The sequence below is a fragment of the Penicillium hispanicum genome, assembly GCF_028827665.1.
Source record: "Penicillium hispanicum strain IBT 35686 chromosome Unknown utg000008l_segment0_segment0, whole genome shotgun sequence".
Lineage (NCBI taxonomy): Eukaryota > Fungi > Ascomycota > Eurotiomycetes > Eurotiales > Aspergillaceae > Penicillium > Penicillium hispanicum.
In genome coordinates this window covers 1548130-1561737 of record NW_026623200.1, presented here as the reverse complement: position 1 = coordinate 1561737, position 13608 = coordinate 1548130, and the positions used below count along the sequence as shown (strand labels likewise).

Here is a 13608-nt window from a genome sequence, read left to right as displayed (position 1 = left end):
CCATCCAAGTACTCATATTCATATACTAATGACAGTCCAGTGGTCAACAGCGACTTGCCGCCCCATCTGCGTATCAGAGCAATATCGGCGCTGTTTATCTTGCTGCCTACCATCGACCAACTCTTCTTTTACCATATCAGTGGCTCGAAATATCTTCGATTGAGGGCATCTGGGTGCTTGCCGCAGAGAACACGCAGTCGCGGTTTGCAGTGGCGTCTTGAATTCGCGGCTCTGCCTTCATCATGCAAAATGGCGTGCGCATCGCAGTGACACTCGCATTGATGATTATATTTTCGTTGTATCTTTTAAAGGAGCATCTTCAAGATCTTCATGAACAATATCGTGTCCACACATACGTGCAAGGTTGGCTGCACCGGCATCAGCCAGGTCGCTTTTAAGGTGATGAAGAAGCCTGAGGAGTTGGGCCTTGAGCAGAACAATCTCTCTGGTAAGATGTGATCCATTAGTGAATTGTAAAGAATGCCCTACTGACCTGACCGCAAAAGAAGCGAGCAGATATCTATCTACACAGCTATTTTGAGACCGCTCCGTCAATACGCGCACTCCACGCCGTTAATCCCAACCCCGAGCCTCTGGCCTAGGTACCTTACCTATCGAATCAATACCAACATAACCTATCACCATCATCGGCTCTGGGGCTCATCAGTGAATTGCGGCCTCTCATGTCGCAGGGCCCGTAATATAAGGGAAAAAAACCAGATATAGAAGGACACTCATCCACACATGTATTTAGCTCTTCGCGATCAATTGCTTACTATTACTTGAATGCACATAATTGAACCGCTCCTTGTTACCAAGGAGACCTATTCATTGATCCTGAAAGATCTATTCAATGGCTCGATGCTAGATTGTGTATACAAGAGTTTGATACCATTACTAGTAATCATTTCTTCCAATGGCGGTCTTCAAAGCATTACACTCCAGAAAGAAGGTAGACCTCCAGAGCAAGGATATAGATCTAATGCCATTATATGGCTCGTGGTCTGTTATAGGCAGTCAGACGAAATTCAATGCTTCCTGGGAAGACGAAGGAATAACTTCACCTACTATTCCCAGAAGACAAGTAGCCATCTAACAGCTCCAATGCTGTGAGTGTAATCATACAGTATCCATCTTTTAATCGCCTCTTTCATCTCGATGTTAATCTTCTACTCGCTCGCGTTTCATCGCCCATGCCTTGATTGCGATGGCCAGAACCACCAGCGACATAATGAAGGCAGTGAAGCCCATGCCCACGGTGAAGGTAAACATGGCATCCAGCTCATAAAACTCCATGGCTTCGATCACTTGGCGTGCCTATGCAATGTTAGTAAAGCGGCCGGATCGGATCAGCGGAATTCACTTACACTGAGCATGAAGATGAGCCCCCCGGAAATAAGACAAAATCCAGCCACGATCTCAGTGGGCGGGCGAGCCGGGAGGTACGAGGTTGGCGGGCGCAGGAACAGCAGGACATATGTCATTCCGCGAGCAATGGCGAATCCAACGAACATATTCCCCCACTGCTTGTGCACCATAGTCGAAGTCATGCTGTCCTGGTGGTGCGATCCCATCATCATACCTAGGAGCAGGATAATAAACGCTGGCATGGGGTTCAGGGGAACCTGCTGTGATTTGGGAGGCTGCCAGCTCTCATCATCAGCTTCATAGGGAGGCGAGCGTAGCAAAGTGTTGTTCAGCGCGTTGCGAATCCGCCGGGATTCAAAGAGCATGCCGACAAGACCGCCACCAAAGAACATAATCGAGATTGAGACGTGCTCCATATCAGTCGCAGTCCACGCTTTCCCCCAGCCGGCCAGGTGCTCTAGGAAGACATTGGTCACACCATATAACCAGATGACGAACGATTCCACAAACTCGCCGGAGGGGACCTTTGCTTTCCAGCCGACGATATACGCGGGAGGCTTCTTGTTCCAGGCCCATCCTAAATCCGCCCAGGCGCCGATAAATCGTCCAAGAGTGATGATGCCATACCAGAAGAAGATTCCACCTTTGATAAAGTGTGCTAGGCCGTTAAAGATCTCGATGCCGTGGAAGATACCACCATAAGTAATAGCTCCGGTCGCCATAGCAGTAAATCCCAAGGGGAGAATGATCCGGTCGATCACATTGTAGACGCCATTGAAAATGCGCAGGACACGGTCCGAGACGATTCCAGGCATACACTTTGAGAGGAACCGATCGACAATAGAACTGTAGAACCAGCCACGCAGACTGGAATGCTTCGGATGAAGCTCCTCAGGCTTGTCGAAGCTGTCGTATTCTTCCTGCGACTGGTAGGATGGCGATGAAGGACTGCGAATGGAAGAGCCAGGTTCAATTTCTTGGCTACTGCCGCGGGACCAGCGGTAGTTATGCATAGCCCGAGTTGGGTAGGGGCATTCATGCTCATCCGTAGCGATAGGGAGGAAGGTCGCGCGATTAAAAGATCTCGATTGCGACTGCTTAGACTCGCCTCGGCCAGCATACGCAAATACCAAAGCCAGGACGACCTGCGCACTCATGATCCATGTCACGATCCAGCCGATCTTGTGGTGGGCGTTATTCTCGTACAGATCGGGAGTCTGGCTATTATAGATAATTCCCAAGAGCAGGCCGAGGGCGTTGACGACCAGGAACAGGAACTGTGACGGGAGCGCAAGGCGCGAGCGGCCAATACTAAGGAGAACGGCTGTCGCGGAGTTAGCTGCGATTCCCATACTTGCTAGAACGGGAAAGTAGCTTACCTGCAGGAAGTACAAAGCACCAGCCTAGGGTCATCAGCGCAATGTGCGCCAGGATGGTGCTCGAGTGTTGACCATAGGAGAAGTAGCTCGTGGGGTCTTCGCTTTGGACAACCTGTAAGACGGAAGCTGTTGGAACAGCTGCGCTAGAGGTAGCGTGCATAGACACGCTTAGTGCCATGTCTATATCCATTGATGTATCGTCCCCGTGAGCGATGGCAAGGGACGCGAGGAAAAGCGTCTCGTAGGCAGCTCGAGTCAATAGCCGCATGGGGCCGTGTAATGGTCGCGAAGCTCGCCCGGGCGTGAAAAGTACTCAGAGGCTGAGGTTACGAGAGGTCAAAATGGAGGGAGAACTTCAGTCGGCGCAAAGAATCAAATGTACTGTCGAATCGTAACGTAGCGACGCTGCCAGATCCGGACTATTCGGATGTGATCTTCGCTCACACAAGTGAACGGTGGTTAGGGTGATGCCGGGACTGGGAATTAGGGCTGAGCGGGAAATGGAAATATAAGTGTGGGCGTTGTATAAGAAACCTGGCTCGGCAGGGTAGGATGCCGGGAATTAATACGTTCAGAAGAAAGCACCGGATTTACCGGACGTTGCAAATCATGAGATCCAGGAAAATAGAAGAAAATCAGCCCAAGAGGCTCATCGGCGCTGGGTTCCAATGCTTCGGAGACGGCGGGTGGCCTAGGATACTATAGCTTCCAATTCTGTGGAAACACGCAGCGATCAGCGATCATCCAGCGATGATCTGCGACTTTTCCACGGCTATCAACAACCGAATTTTACAGAATGATCGACCATCAGCAACAGCCGCATCGGCACTTAGGCAACAAGCACTCTATGCCAGGCAGCAAGCGCTCTAAGTAGGCAACAATCGCTCTATTTGACTGCACTTCTTATGTCCAATGACAGTCTAGAACATTTATATGTCATTAGAGAATGCGTGAGAGGGGGATTTACCATCTCGGCCTAGTCTCGTTGAGACTGAGCCCTCTACCAAGACAAACTGACATGCTCCCTTTAAAGGAGTGCGTGAATGAGCCGAGCTCAACTGCTGGTCGCTTATTATTTATAGGACTGATCTATTCGTCACTATTCACCAGTATTGGGGGCCTGATTCGAACGGCGAATCAGAAGCGCCAGCGAGATCGCGCTGGATGCAGCGAAACCGGGAACGGATCGGCTCGAAGCACACGCCGTGTCGAACCCACGTTGTCGTGTTTCGATGAACATTCCCTCCGAAGTCTGGTTTCACTGAGTGGATTTTGGTCATTAGATAGTGGGCAATTGCGCGTGGCCACCGCCTTTCGGTCGAAATGGAGAATATTCAATCGACAGCGGCTCGCTCGCATGCAATTTCGACTGCGCATATCAAGCCGCGCCGGGCCGGCGTGCCTTGTGTGCGATGTCGCCAGATGAAGGTGAGCATCAGAGCGCACTCCGGTTCCTTTTGGAGCCACCGCTAGTCGGAGAGCTAATTTATGATGTCAGGTGAAATGTAATGCCAGTCAAAAATTCCCTGCATCTTGCTCGGCTTGCGCAAAAGCAGGTGAGCGTTGCGCTGTGGATCCTGCGTTCAAGAGGACATCCAGAAGGAGGTAATGCCGGCCCAGTGCCCTTTTTTATGTCGCATTCTCACTCTAATCGAATATAGTCTGAAACCCCGCAGTGGATATGAAGGTGAGCCTGCATACAGGACGCCCCGTTCCGAGGGATCAGGTCCTGAGCCGACTGGCCTGTCGTCGAGACCGAGTGGACCACCACCTAGCTCGGATGCTTCCGTCGCAAGCATCGCTGCCGAATTGCGCCTCGGTGGGAATAGATCTGCTCGGTTTACCCATGAGCCTACCGGCGTCAACCTCACATCCAGCGTGGTGGCAGAACTGCTAGAAGGGTATAGCACGCCAGTGGTGTTTCCATATTCTACCTGCTTACGACCCTTTAGGTATTATTCTGATATACAGCCAAGGTTCCCGCTGTTGCTTGACCCTGCCACCATCATGGATAGCTACGAGAAAGCACCCTTGTTGTTCTGGACCGTATTGGCCGTTGCAAGCAAAGATTCCGAGAAGTATGCATTGGACTACCCTCGGTTACAAATTCTGTTACGGCAATTAGTAGCAGATATCCTCCTCCTGGGTACTCGGTCAATCTACCTGGTTCAAGCTTTACTCCTACTCTGCGTCTGGTCGTTTCCCCATGAAGACATGAACAAGGAGCCATTTTCAATGTACTGTGCAGTCGCCATTTCGATGGCACGGTCTCTTGGTTTGCATCGTCCACAACATCCATTCCTTTTATTTGCTGCAAAGTCATCGGAGATCGGAACCACGGAAGCTCGGACGGCAACCTGGCTGTCTTGTTTCATCGTGGATCAATGGTAGGATTGCTCCTGAGCCGTTCATGAGCTCGCTAATTCCTCCGCAGGCATACTGCCCGATTCGGGGTGCCAAGTTCCATCAGGACCGACCACACCATCCTTCATGCCCTGAATGTTTCGATCCTCGGGGTACCAGCGACCACGAGGATTCAACTTCACATCGCTGTCGTCACCTCGAAGATTTCGGCCGCCCTGGGAGAATGTGAGAGCTCAGCCACCGGGCTCACGCCAGATCCCTTTCCGCTTGTACGGGTGTTTGAAACGGAGCTTTGCATGATCCAAGACAAATACGCATGCGAATGGTCTCCTGCCGATGAAGTGTCATTCCTGGACGCGCGGCTCAGCCTGTACTCTTACGTTCTCGACCAGAGAAAAACCGAGCCCCTGAAAAACCTGCATCCTGAGAATGGGCTCATCACTCAGGGTAGTATCACGGCGAGACAGCTGCTAATAGTGCTGACTACGTTCCCCGACGCACTGAGCAAAGGGACATTCCATGTATTTCGCTCTGCAAGCTACGCCGTCTTCTTCCTCCTACGCATCCTTGGGACGGCACCCCGGGAGCTGATCGATGAGACGGTTATCCGAAATATCATCAGGCAAACCTTTACGCTGATGAGGGACATCTCTCAGACAGCGAACGACCGACGGTCTCAATGCGTCCGGGTCTGCAGAATCATCGAGAACATGATCGACTACGAAGACTGGAACAAAGACACGCCGTTCCTAGGCAAAGCCGAGTCCTTTATGGCTAATAACTTTGTCGCAGATGTAGCGGCTAGGGGCATCTTGAAGGCAAATATGCGGCATGCGGCTGCTCAGACTGAACGCGATTGCCGGGAAGCCGTGGCAGCAGGAGCTCCGCCGGAGATGGAGTCGCATTTTGACCTCGATTTCTCGGTCTGGGATCCGATGGAGTGGAATGTGAATTGGCAGGATAGTGAGGATCTGCTCTTTCTCAGCGAGGATTTTGGTGGATCCTCGTGATTATATGTCGCTTGCGCTCGGTTCGAGCCGATGAGATGCTCTAAATGAGTCAAGTCCGATCATTCGCGGATTGGTGTAAATTATCAATTGGAGAGATCAGTACCAAATCAATATGTCATCTCAGCCAAAGCGGAGTCCGATTGGTCAGAATTCAAAGAATTCCAAGAGTATCACCTGATTCAGCTTCTCGCAGAGCAGCCTCCATATTATTTATTTCTTTTACTTGCGATGATATCTCCTTTGTGATTCAACCAACACCTCCAGGGCTATAATGCTGGCCTTTTTCAGACACGCTCGTAGTTTCCCTATTCACCGACTATTACAGTCATTGTCCTTAATCAGACATTCCTCGCCAGTGAACCGTGTCCCCTATGTTCGACAACAATTCTCTCGGATGTCCACTATACCGCAATCCCTTAAAGAGCCTCTCGCCCTAGGCACACTCCTTCGAAGCGATTCTGGGCAGACTTACAATGTGGAAGAGGCGCTCCTCGAGCGCAGAATTGGCTCTACCTTCTTATGCGTGTATCGTGCAAGGTATGCGGAACTAGCTTTCGGCGGGGTGTTGTGCTAACAGGCCGATGAAAGCGCCGAGGGAAGGAAGTACATTATCAAGAACGTCATTCCAGGCGAATTTGAGTACAATCGGGATCTGCAAAAGAAAGTGTCTTCTAGCCCAAACGTGCGAACGGTCGTCGATACCATCCAAGCGCTCGAGTTGTTTGTCTACCCCTTCTTGAAGGAGGACATGCTTAGTTTGAGTTGGAGAAGCCTACCCGAAGGCACAAAGAAGAACATTCTCAGAAGTGCGTTACGCGGCCTAGCTGATCTGCATGATCAGGACATTGTCCATAATGGGAGGTTTGATCGCTTCGGAAGACTGCCCTTGTCCTATTACTAACCGTTAATAGATATCAAGCCCGATAATATTCTAGTCGACTATACGGAGAATGCTGACGGTCTGAGTATCAAAAACGTTCAGATCGCAGACCTCGACGATTCGGTCGATTTGCCGCGTGGGATGTGGCTACAAGATGCTCTCTGCGGCAATCCGTTCTGGAGAAGCCCTGAAAGTTGGTGCCGATCCCAACAGAACCAGTCCTCAGATATATTCTCTTTTGGAATCGTGGTACGTCCTTGTCAGCTCGATATTTCTAACGGATTGCTAATGCTCTCTAGATAATCTACGTGATGCACAATATGATGGTCTTTCACGTCGGTAAAGAGCAGCCCGCAGCCGAAGACCTATGGCGCCCTATCCTCCGCCGACATATCTCCTATTTTGCAGATGAAGGCAGCCTGAATCGGCTTCTTACGCACATAGGGAAAGAAAACGACTTTTTCCTCCGCTTACTTGAACTCGCCGGCAGTTTTACCCCGGGGGATTTCAGGCAACCTTTCGCGTCTTGGGATTTTGTGCAGCCAGAACTGAGGGACTTAGTGAGTCAAATGACGAGTCTGGATCCAGAAAGGAGGATCACGGCGAGAAAGGCACTTGAGCACCCCTGGTTTAGCCAAGATAGTTGAAATTTGTGGCTTTGTCTTGTCGAGCTGGAAAAGAAAGCAAGCGTTTTATCGTGAAGTTCAAGGGAGTAGAGGTATCCTTTGGTTCTCTAATCCCTAGCTATCTATCACATCAAAATTTGTCCCACACCCGCAGTTGCTTGTCGCGCGCGGATTATCCACGATCTTGAACTGGCTGCCAATTAGATCGGTGGTATAGTTGACAGTGCTCCCGTCCGTCACAACCTTGGCCTCGCCCGCTGCCTGGGTCGAAGCCTCCAAGGTGTCGGTCCCGATTTCGAAGAAAGTATCCTCTTCGGTGTCGATAGCCCTAGCAGGTGAGTATATATAGATAGTATACTAGTAATTAGTTTACTCTTAGAATCAAGTTACTAGTTTCTTTACTCTAATCCTTTTATCACTCCTTCGGACCCACTCGCAGCGCAGGTCCTAACACTATCTACACTCAGTGCGGGAGCTGCCTCGCTATTCAGACATCACCATCAGATTCAATTAATGGAGCTCTCTAGTACCCTCGGGGTTTGAAAATAGCAGGTTACTATGCAACTAGGCAAATCATTTTTTGAAAAAGCTTGTGATGCGCTGTGACCCATCAGGTGGTTTCGTCACTGCCGATTTCTTTAATGGAGAGTTGTGAGTGGCACTTCGCATCTTCGGCTTCTGTCGCGGAGTGGTCGAGCTCTGCTGCACCTTTTGCTTTTTGAACTCTTGTTTCGTGGCTGAGGTATCTTGGGTATGCTCTCTCTTGACACCACGCGCTGTGCGTTCTTCCTCTTCCTCTTTGATTTTGACCTCCTGCGAATCAAGTCCCTTTTTGGGAGAGATATCAGCAGCAGCACTCGGCATTTCCTCTGTCTTTTTGGCATTGGCAAAGAAATTTGCAATGTTACTTTTATTCTCCTTGCTGTGGATAGGAATGATAAAGTCAGGCGAGTTGTTTCCGACTTTGCCAACCTCCTTTGCGACAGGGTAACAATCCAGTTCGCCTTCGTACGGCTTTAGTATGGCCTGTAGATCTTTTGACCACGTTGTACGACTGGGATCAAGCCATGTGCTCATTGCTTCAGTGCCAGGGTCCAGAATGACAGGCATGCGCTCATGCAAGAACTTCAAATAGGGATTAGAAGAGGTCGTGATTACGGTGTAGGTGTAGAGCTTCTCATCGGAGCCTGTATCTGTCAACATCTCAAGCTAGGACGGTTATCTGTCCCAAACTGCTCAACTCACCTTCATATGAAACACAGTCCCACAGTCCCGCAAAGCACATCAATTCACCATCTTTGCGCTTGACGAAATGCGGGACCTTCTCTTTGCCACCTGGTCCCTTCTTCAGCCACTCATAGAAGCCCTGGCAGATGACGATGCATCGTTTGCGCCGCTTCATGGTTGTCCACATGCCACGGTCCTCGATCAGTGAGTCGTCCCGGCAATTGATTGTGCGCAGCATGGAGCCATAGTCTGGCTGTCGCTTGGTCCAGAATGGGATGAGACCCCATTCCATGCTTTGAATCCTGTATCTGGGAGCCTCCTTCTGGGCTGGTTCATGCACAAATTCTCGTTCTGCACTCTGTTCCTCGTTGGCTTCTTCTCCGGTCCGCAGTCGTCCCTGATCAGGCATGTCGGCTCGGTAGACTGCGCCAAAGTTCCCTGGTGCAAAGTTATATGTCTCCCTCACTTCATCATCTTCTGGTGCCTCGTCTACCCGCATGCCTCTACTCTGGAGGCTCTGTCGGATGTACGCCATGCGCTGTTTTGTACTCGTAAGGATAGGCCTTACTTGGGCACGAGGAACAGACTTACCACCCCCAAAGCATACCGCCCGCACATGGCTGATTGAGTAAAAAATGCTAGATGTGAGTGAGCAGGATCATCCTGATATGAAAGACCCGGTCTTGCAAAGGGATGTAACTAGTTAGTCCAGGCAGACGTCCGCGGTCGACGTCATACGGCGGAGAAGAGCTTGGGCCACGAGAAAATCGAACGCGGGCTCGGGCTCATCCCGACTTCACAAACCTGCAACACCCTCCACGCCACGCTCAATCCGCCTCGACTCAGATATCCGCGTTCACTGGGTCCCTTGCTGACCTTTATATTCTCATCTGGCACCACACGACTGAATCCGACAGTGAACATCCCAACATCCATGTTCCGCACAGCATCGCGGCGCACAAGCGCCCACGCCTCGAGGCTTGTACAAGGACAGCGCCAATCCTCCGCCCGATCAATATACAGCAGCACCGCCAGGCCAACACCACACTCAAAATCCAAGAATGCCGCTCCATTTCTCTGCGCCCATCTCCCACGCCCCCGACACATCTCCTTCGCCCAACGCCTGCGCCTAACGTACCGCGAAGCATCCAAGGGGATTTTCCGCAAGAACCCGGTCCTCCTGCCACTCGCTATCGTCTCCGTCGTCGGCGGAATCGCTATCTTCGCATACATCTCCTACGTGGAACTCACGCGCGTCGCGCCGCAGTACCACAAGTTCCCGCCGCCGGTGGCTGACTCGCTGCGCACGGCGGTATACTACACCGAAATTGACTTGAATCCTCCCAGAGCACTGAAGTCGTACAAGGAGGCGCTGCAGATAGCGTTGGAGCTGGGGATGCATCCGTTCTCGGACGAAGTGCTTGGCATCAAACTGCAGGTGGCGATGATGCTGGAGAAGGCCGGGCTGGTGAAGCCGGCGATCGCGGTGCTGGAGCGCACGAAGAACGAAGCGTTGAGCTGGGTTGAGGAAAGCAGGAACGCCGAGTCTACACCCGTTGGGAAAGTGAAAGAGAGCCAGGCCCCTCAGGCGAAGATCGCGCCGGACAATGTCCAGATTCATGACGGAGCTCTGCAGGATGCGGAGAAGGAGTTGGTGGCAATGCGGGAGTTTGAGGCGCGCCAGCGGGACCGCGTGCTCAAGAAGGCGGTTGGCATGGAGATGAAGCTTGCCGAGCTCTACGCCAGTGACCATATCCAGGACGATAGAAAGGCCGAAGCTGCGCAGATCGCTGCTGTGGAGCTGTGTCTGAAGGAGATGCATCGTCGCCAAAAACTGGGTCTCCCTGTTGGTGGTGGCAGCACCGATGATGGAGCCACTAGCGACTCTTGGTTGAACATGGTTGAGATTGCGACCGCGCTGGCTGAGCTTGCGGGCACTTATACCGCCAAGGAACGATATGAACTCGCCATGCCGCTCTATTTGCGCGCACTAGATCTGATCCGTGCATCGGAGGCGGACTCCCCGTCTTGTAAGCAGGTTGTGCTGCTGAACGACGTCGCTAGCGCAATGGCCGGCCAGGTGCAGCAGGGAGCTAGGTCTCGTGGCCAGCAGAAACAGCCTGTCTCGCAGGAGCAGACTGTAGAGGCTGCTCGGCAGTGGGCGCAGAAGTCCCTTGACGTTGCAGCGCGCATCCAGCCGCCGGTCCGCGATGAGGAATGCGATCTTACCTGCGTTGTGGCTACCTACAATCTGGGTGAGCTAGCAGAATTACAGAAGAAGCCGAGCGTGGCGAAGGAACGCTATTCGGAGGCAAAGTCTCTTGCGCAGGGACTTGGGTATGAAGAAGGCGTTTCTATGGCCGATGCGGCTTTAAAACGGCTCGCAAAGAAATAATATTGAGCACGCCGCTTGTTGCAACAATGGTGTGTATATGTATATTATGACCATGTACAATCCCACTTCTATAGAATGTCTACACCTTGACTGAAGAGGAAACCGTGACTGGCCTAGTTCACTCTAGCATAGATGCTTCTTAGGCATCTCATAGTTGGGTTTTTATTACCCACCGGCTTTGATGAGTATCCAGGCACCAGGTCCAATTGGCACATGTACCAGCCCGCATTGATTCGAGTCCAGCATGAAGACAATAGGTAATCTCTCAATGATCAAAATGAACATTGAAGCGGTAATGTCCCAGAGCACAGCCCAAGATGGAGGTAACATATTTACGAATGGGCTGACTACAAAGCCTCAAACCGGCCACACCCAGACTACAAAAGACAAGACGGGTGAAGAAAAAATAGGAAACATTTTGATGCCTTATGTGGTATTAGAACATCACATGCCGTCACAAGATTCCAGACATTCGATTTTAATGACGAATCAAGTAAGCTAGGCATGTCAGAAAACCTCCGGGCCGGGGAGAGAACTGGGAACCCGGCCCAGAGTGCTTCATTGCTCGTGGCTCATACATCCCAAACCAAAAGCCCTTCTTGTTCTGGATTTTGAACTTTTTTTTGATTCCCTTGGCGATAGATCAAAAAAGGCCTCCACCTTCATTCTTACCCGCAACCGACTCAACTCATCTATGCCCGCGACATAACACCCCAGGCACGGATCTTGTTGTCGGTGTAACCGGCGAACAGGGTCTGGCCGTCGGCGGACCAGGCGAGGGAGACACACTCGGGGTCACGGCTCTTCTTGCCCTTCTCGACGTACTCGGGCTTGAGCTCATCAACCTTGCTCTTCTTCTCGAGGTCGAAGATGGTGATGGAGCTGCTGGTGGCAGCGCACAGCCAGTAGCGGTTGGGGGAGAAGACAAGAGCGTGGATCTCGTCACCGGCGTGGAGGGAGTAGAGGTGCTTGGACTCGTTCAGGTCCCAGAGCATGGTGGTGCCGTCCTTGCCACCGGAGGCGCAGAGGGAGCCATCGGGGGAGATGGTGACGGTGTTGATGTAGCCGGTGTGACCGATGTGGTCGGTCTGAAGACGGCAGGAAGCGAGCTCCCAAACCTAAATCGCAGACCAATTGTCAGCGTCACCGAATTCACCGGGAATCGAGTGGTAGAAGCCAATATGATCCAAGAAATTTCCCTCCTCCTCAATTCAATACCAAAGGTATTGGAATGATTCCCATCAGGCATTGGTGAAAATTGTCTCATAGCCGTAAGGCTCTGAAGTAGCAAATACGTAGAATATGCAAACATCATGTGGGGAACAGGGGCAAAAAGAAAACCAAGGAGGTGGGCTTTCTGTTGAAAAAAAAATCGGAATTGGAGCGTACCTTGACGAGCTTGTCCCAGCCAGCGGAGACAATGACGGGGTTCTGGGGGTTGGGGCTGAAGCGCACGCAGGAAACCCACTCGGTGTGGCCCTTGTCGGTGATGGTGTACTTGCAGTCGCCCAGGGTGTTCCACAGCTTGATGGAGCGGTCACGGGAGCCGGAGACGATCTGACGGTTGTCGGCAGAGAAAGAAACGGACAGGACGTCGTTGGTGTGGCCGACGAAGGTGCGGGTGGTGTTGCCGCTGGAGAGCTCCCAGAGGCGGAGGGACTTGTCCCACGAGGAGGACAGAGCGTAAGCACCGTCGGAGGAGATCACCTGTAGACACAAGACCCGCGGTCAGCCAAGCAGCCCAGTTATACCCGTCAATCGACCCGAATTATTCCATCGCTGTTCGATGCCTCGCGTGGTTTCTTTTGCGGGGAGGGGCAGAGATAGCATACACAGTCAGACACAATGTGCGAGTGACCCTCGAGGCTGCGCTTGGGGTAGCCGTAGGCCTGCTCGTCGCGGGTGAGGTTCCAGATGATCAGGGTCTTGTCGCGAGAGCCCGACAGCAGCATGTTGGGGCTGGATAGCGTCACAAGTCAGAACACGTTCCATTGCGAAAATTCGGCCGATGGTCTTACTTCTCCAGAGAGGTCGCCAGGGAGGTAACCCAGCCATTGTGGCCCTCGAGGGTGCCGCGAAGAACCAGCTGCTCAGCCATGATGGGAATGAGACGATGAAGGGGAGAGGATGGGCGGAGAAGGTCGTTGACTCTGGGAGGTAAAATCGCAGAGGAAGGAGACGCTGCGTGCCCGCCAAAGCCCTAACCCGGTTGGCTGGCGCCGTGTGTGGTTCCGCCGTGCCCTAACCGTAAGCGAAGGTCAGGTGACCCGGGGACTATACAGCAACTTACAATTGTCTTCCGCAGTGGACGAATAGCAAATACAGCCCTGACTACAATCCAATACAATTCTTTTATTCA

The 13608-nt window shown here is 52.0% G+C and overlaps 6 protein-coding genes across 6 annotated transcripts; 3 read left to right on the top strand and 3 right to left on the bottom strand.

The window, feature by feature from the left end:
- Positions 1–1161: 1161 nt before the first annotated feature.
- On the bottom strand, positions 1162–3015 carry N7459_009423 (Ytp1 family protein; the record flags this gene model as incomplete). Its single annotated transcript, XM_056948591.1, has 3 exons — positions 1162–1317; positions 1368–2692; positions 2748–3015. The coding sequence occupies 3 exons, from the start codon at positions 3013–3015 to the stop codon at positions 1162–1164; spliced, it is 1749 nt and encodes a 582-aa protein (XP_056795816.1).
- Positions 3016–4070: 1055 nt separating this feature from the next.
- N7459_009422 (Zn(II)2Cys6 transcription factor) lies at positions 4071–6121 on the top strand (the record flags this gene model as incomplete). The annotated part of the gene is made up of 5 exons (XM_056948590.1): positions 4071–4175; positions 4246–4352; positions 4409–4648; positions 4700–5134; positions 5182–6121. 5 exons carry the CDS (start codon positions 4071–4073, stop codon positions 6119–6121), a joined length of 1827 nt encoding a protein of 608 aa, XP_056795815.1.
- Positions 6122–6515: 394 nt separating this feature from the next.
- N7459_009421 (uncharacterized protein) lies at positions 6516–7648 on the top strand (the record flags this gene model as incomplete). The annotated part of the gene is made up of 4 exons (XM_056948589.1): positions 6516–6658; positions 6710–6927; positions 7033–7250; positions 7301–7648. 4 exons carry the CDS (start codon positions 6516–6518, stop codon positions 7646–7648), a joined length of 927 nt encoding a protein of 308 aa, XP_056795814.1.
- A 552-nt stretch (positions 7649–8200) lies between these two features.
- N7459_009420 (SOS response-associated peptidase) lies at positions 8201–9472 on the bottom strand (the record flags this gene model as incomplete). Its single annotated transcript, XM_056948588.1, has 3 exons — positions 8201–8814; positions 8873–9392; positions 9446–9472. 3 exons carry the CDS (start codon positions 9470–9472, stop codon positions 8201–8203), a joined length of 1161 nt encoding a protein of 386 aa, XP_056795813.1.
- A 17-nt stretch (positions 9473–9489) lies between these two features.
- On the top strand, positions 9490–11249 carry N7459_009419 (TPR domain protein; the record flags this gene model as incomplete). Its single annotated transcript, XM_056948587.1, has 2 exons — positions 9490–9498; positions 9558–11249. 2 exons carry the CDS (start codon positions 9490–9492, stop codon positions 11247–11249), a joined length of 1701 nt encoding a protein of 566 aa, XP_056795812.1.
- A 692-nt stretch (positions 11250–11941) lies between these two features.
- cpcB (40S ribosomal protein RACK1) lies at positions 11942–13347 on the bottom strand (the record flags this gene model as incomplete). Its single annotated transcript, XM_056948586.1, has 4 exons — positions 11942–12367; positions 12639–12956; positions 13082–13208; positions 13268–13347. The coding sequence occupies 4 exons, from the start codon at positions 13345–13347 to the stop codon at positions 11942–11944; spliced, it is 951 nt and encodes a 316-aa protein (XP_056795811.1).
- Positions 13348–13608: the final 261 nt, after the last annotated feature.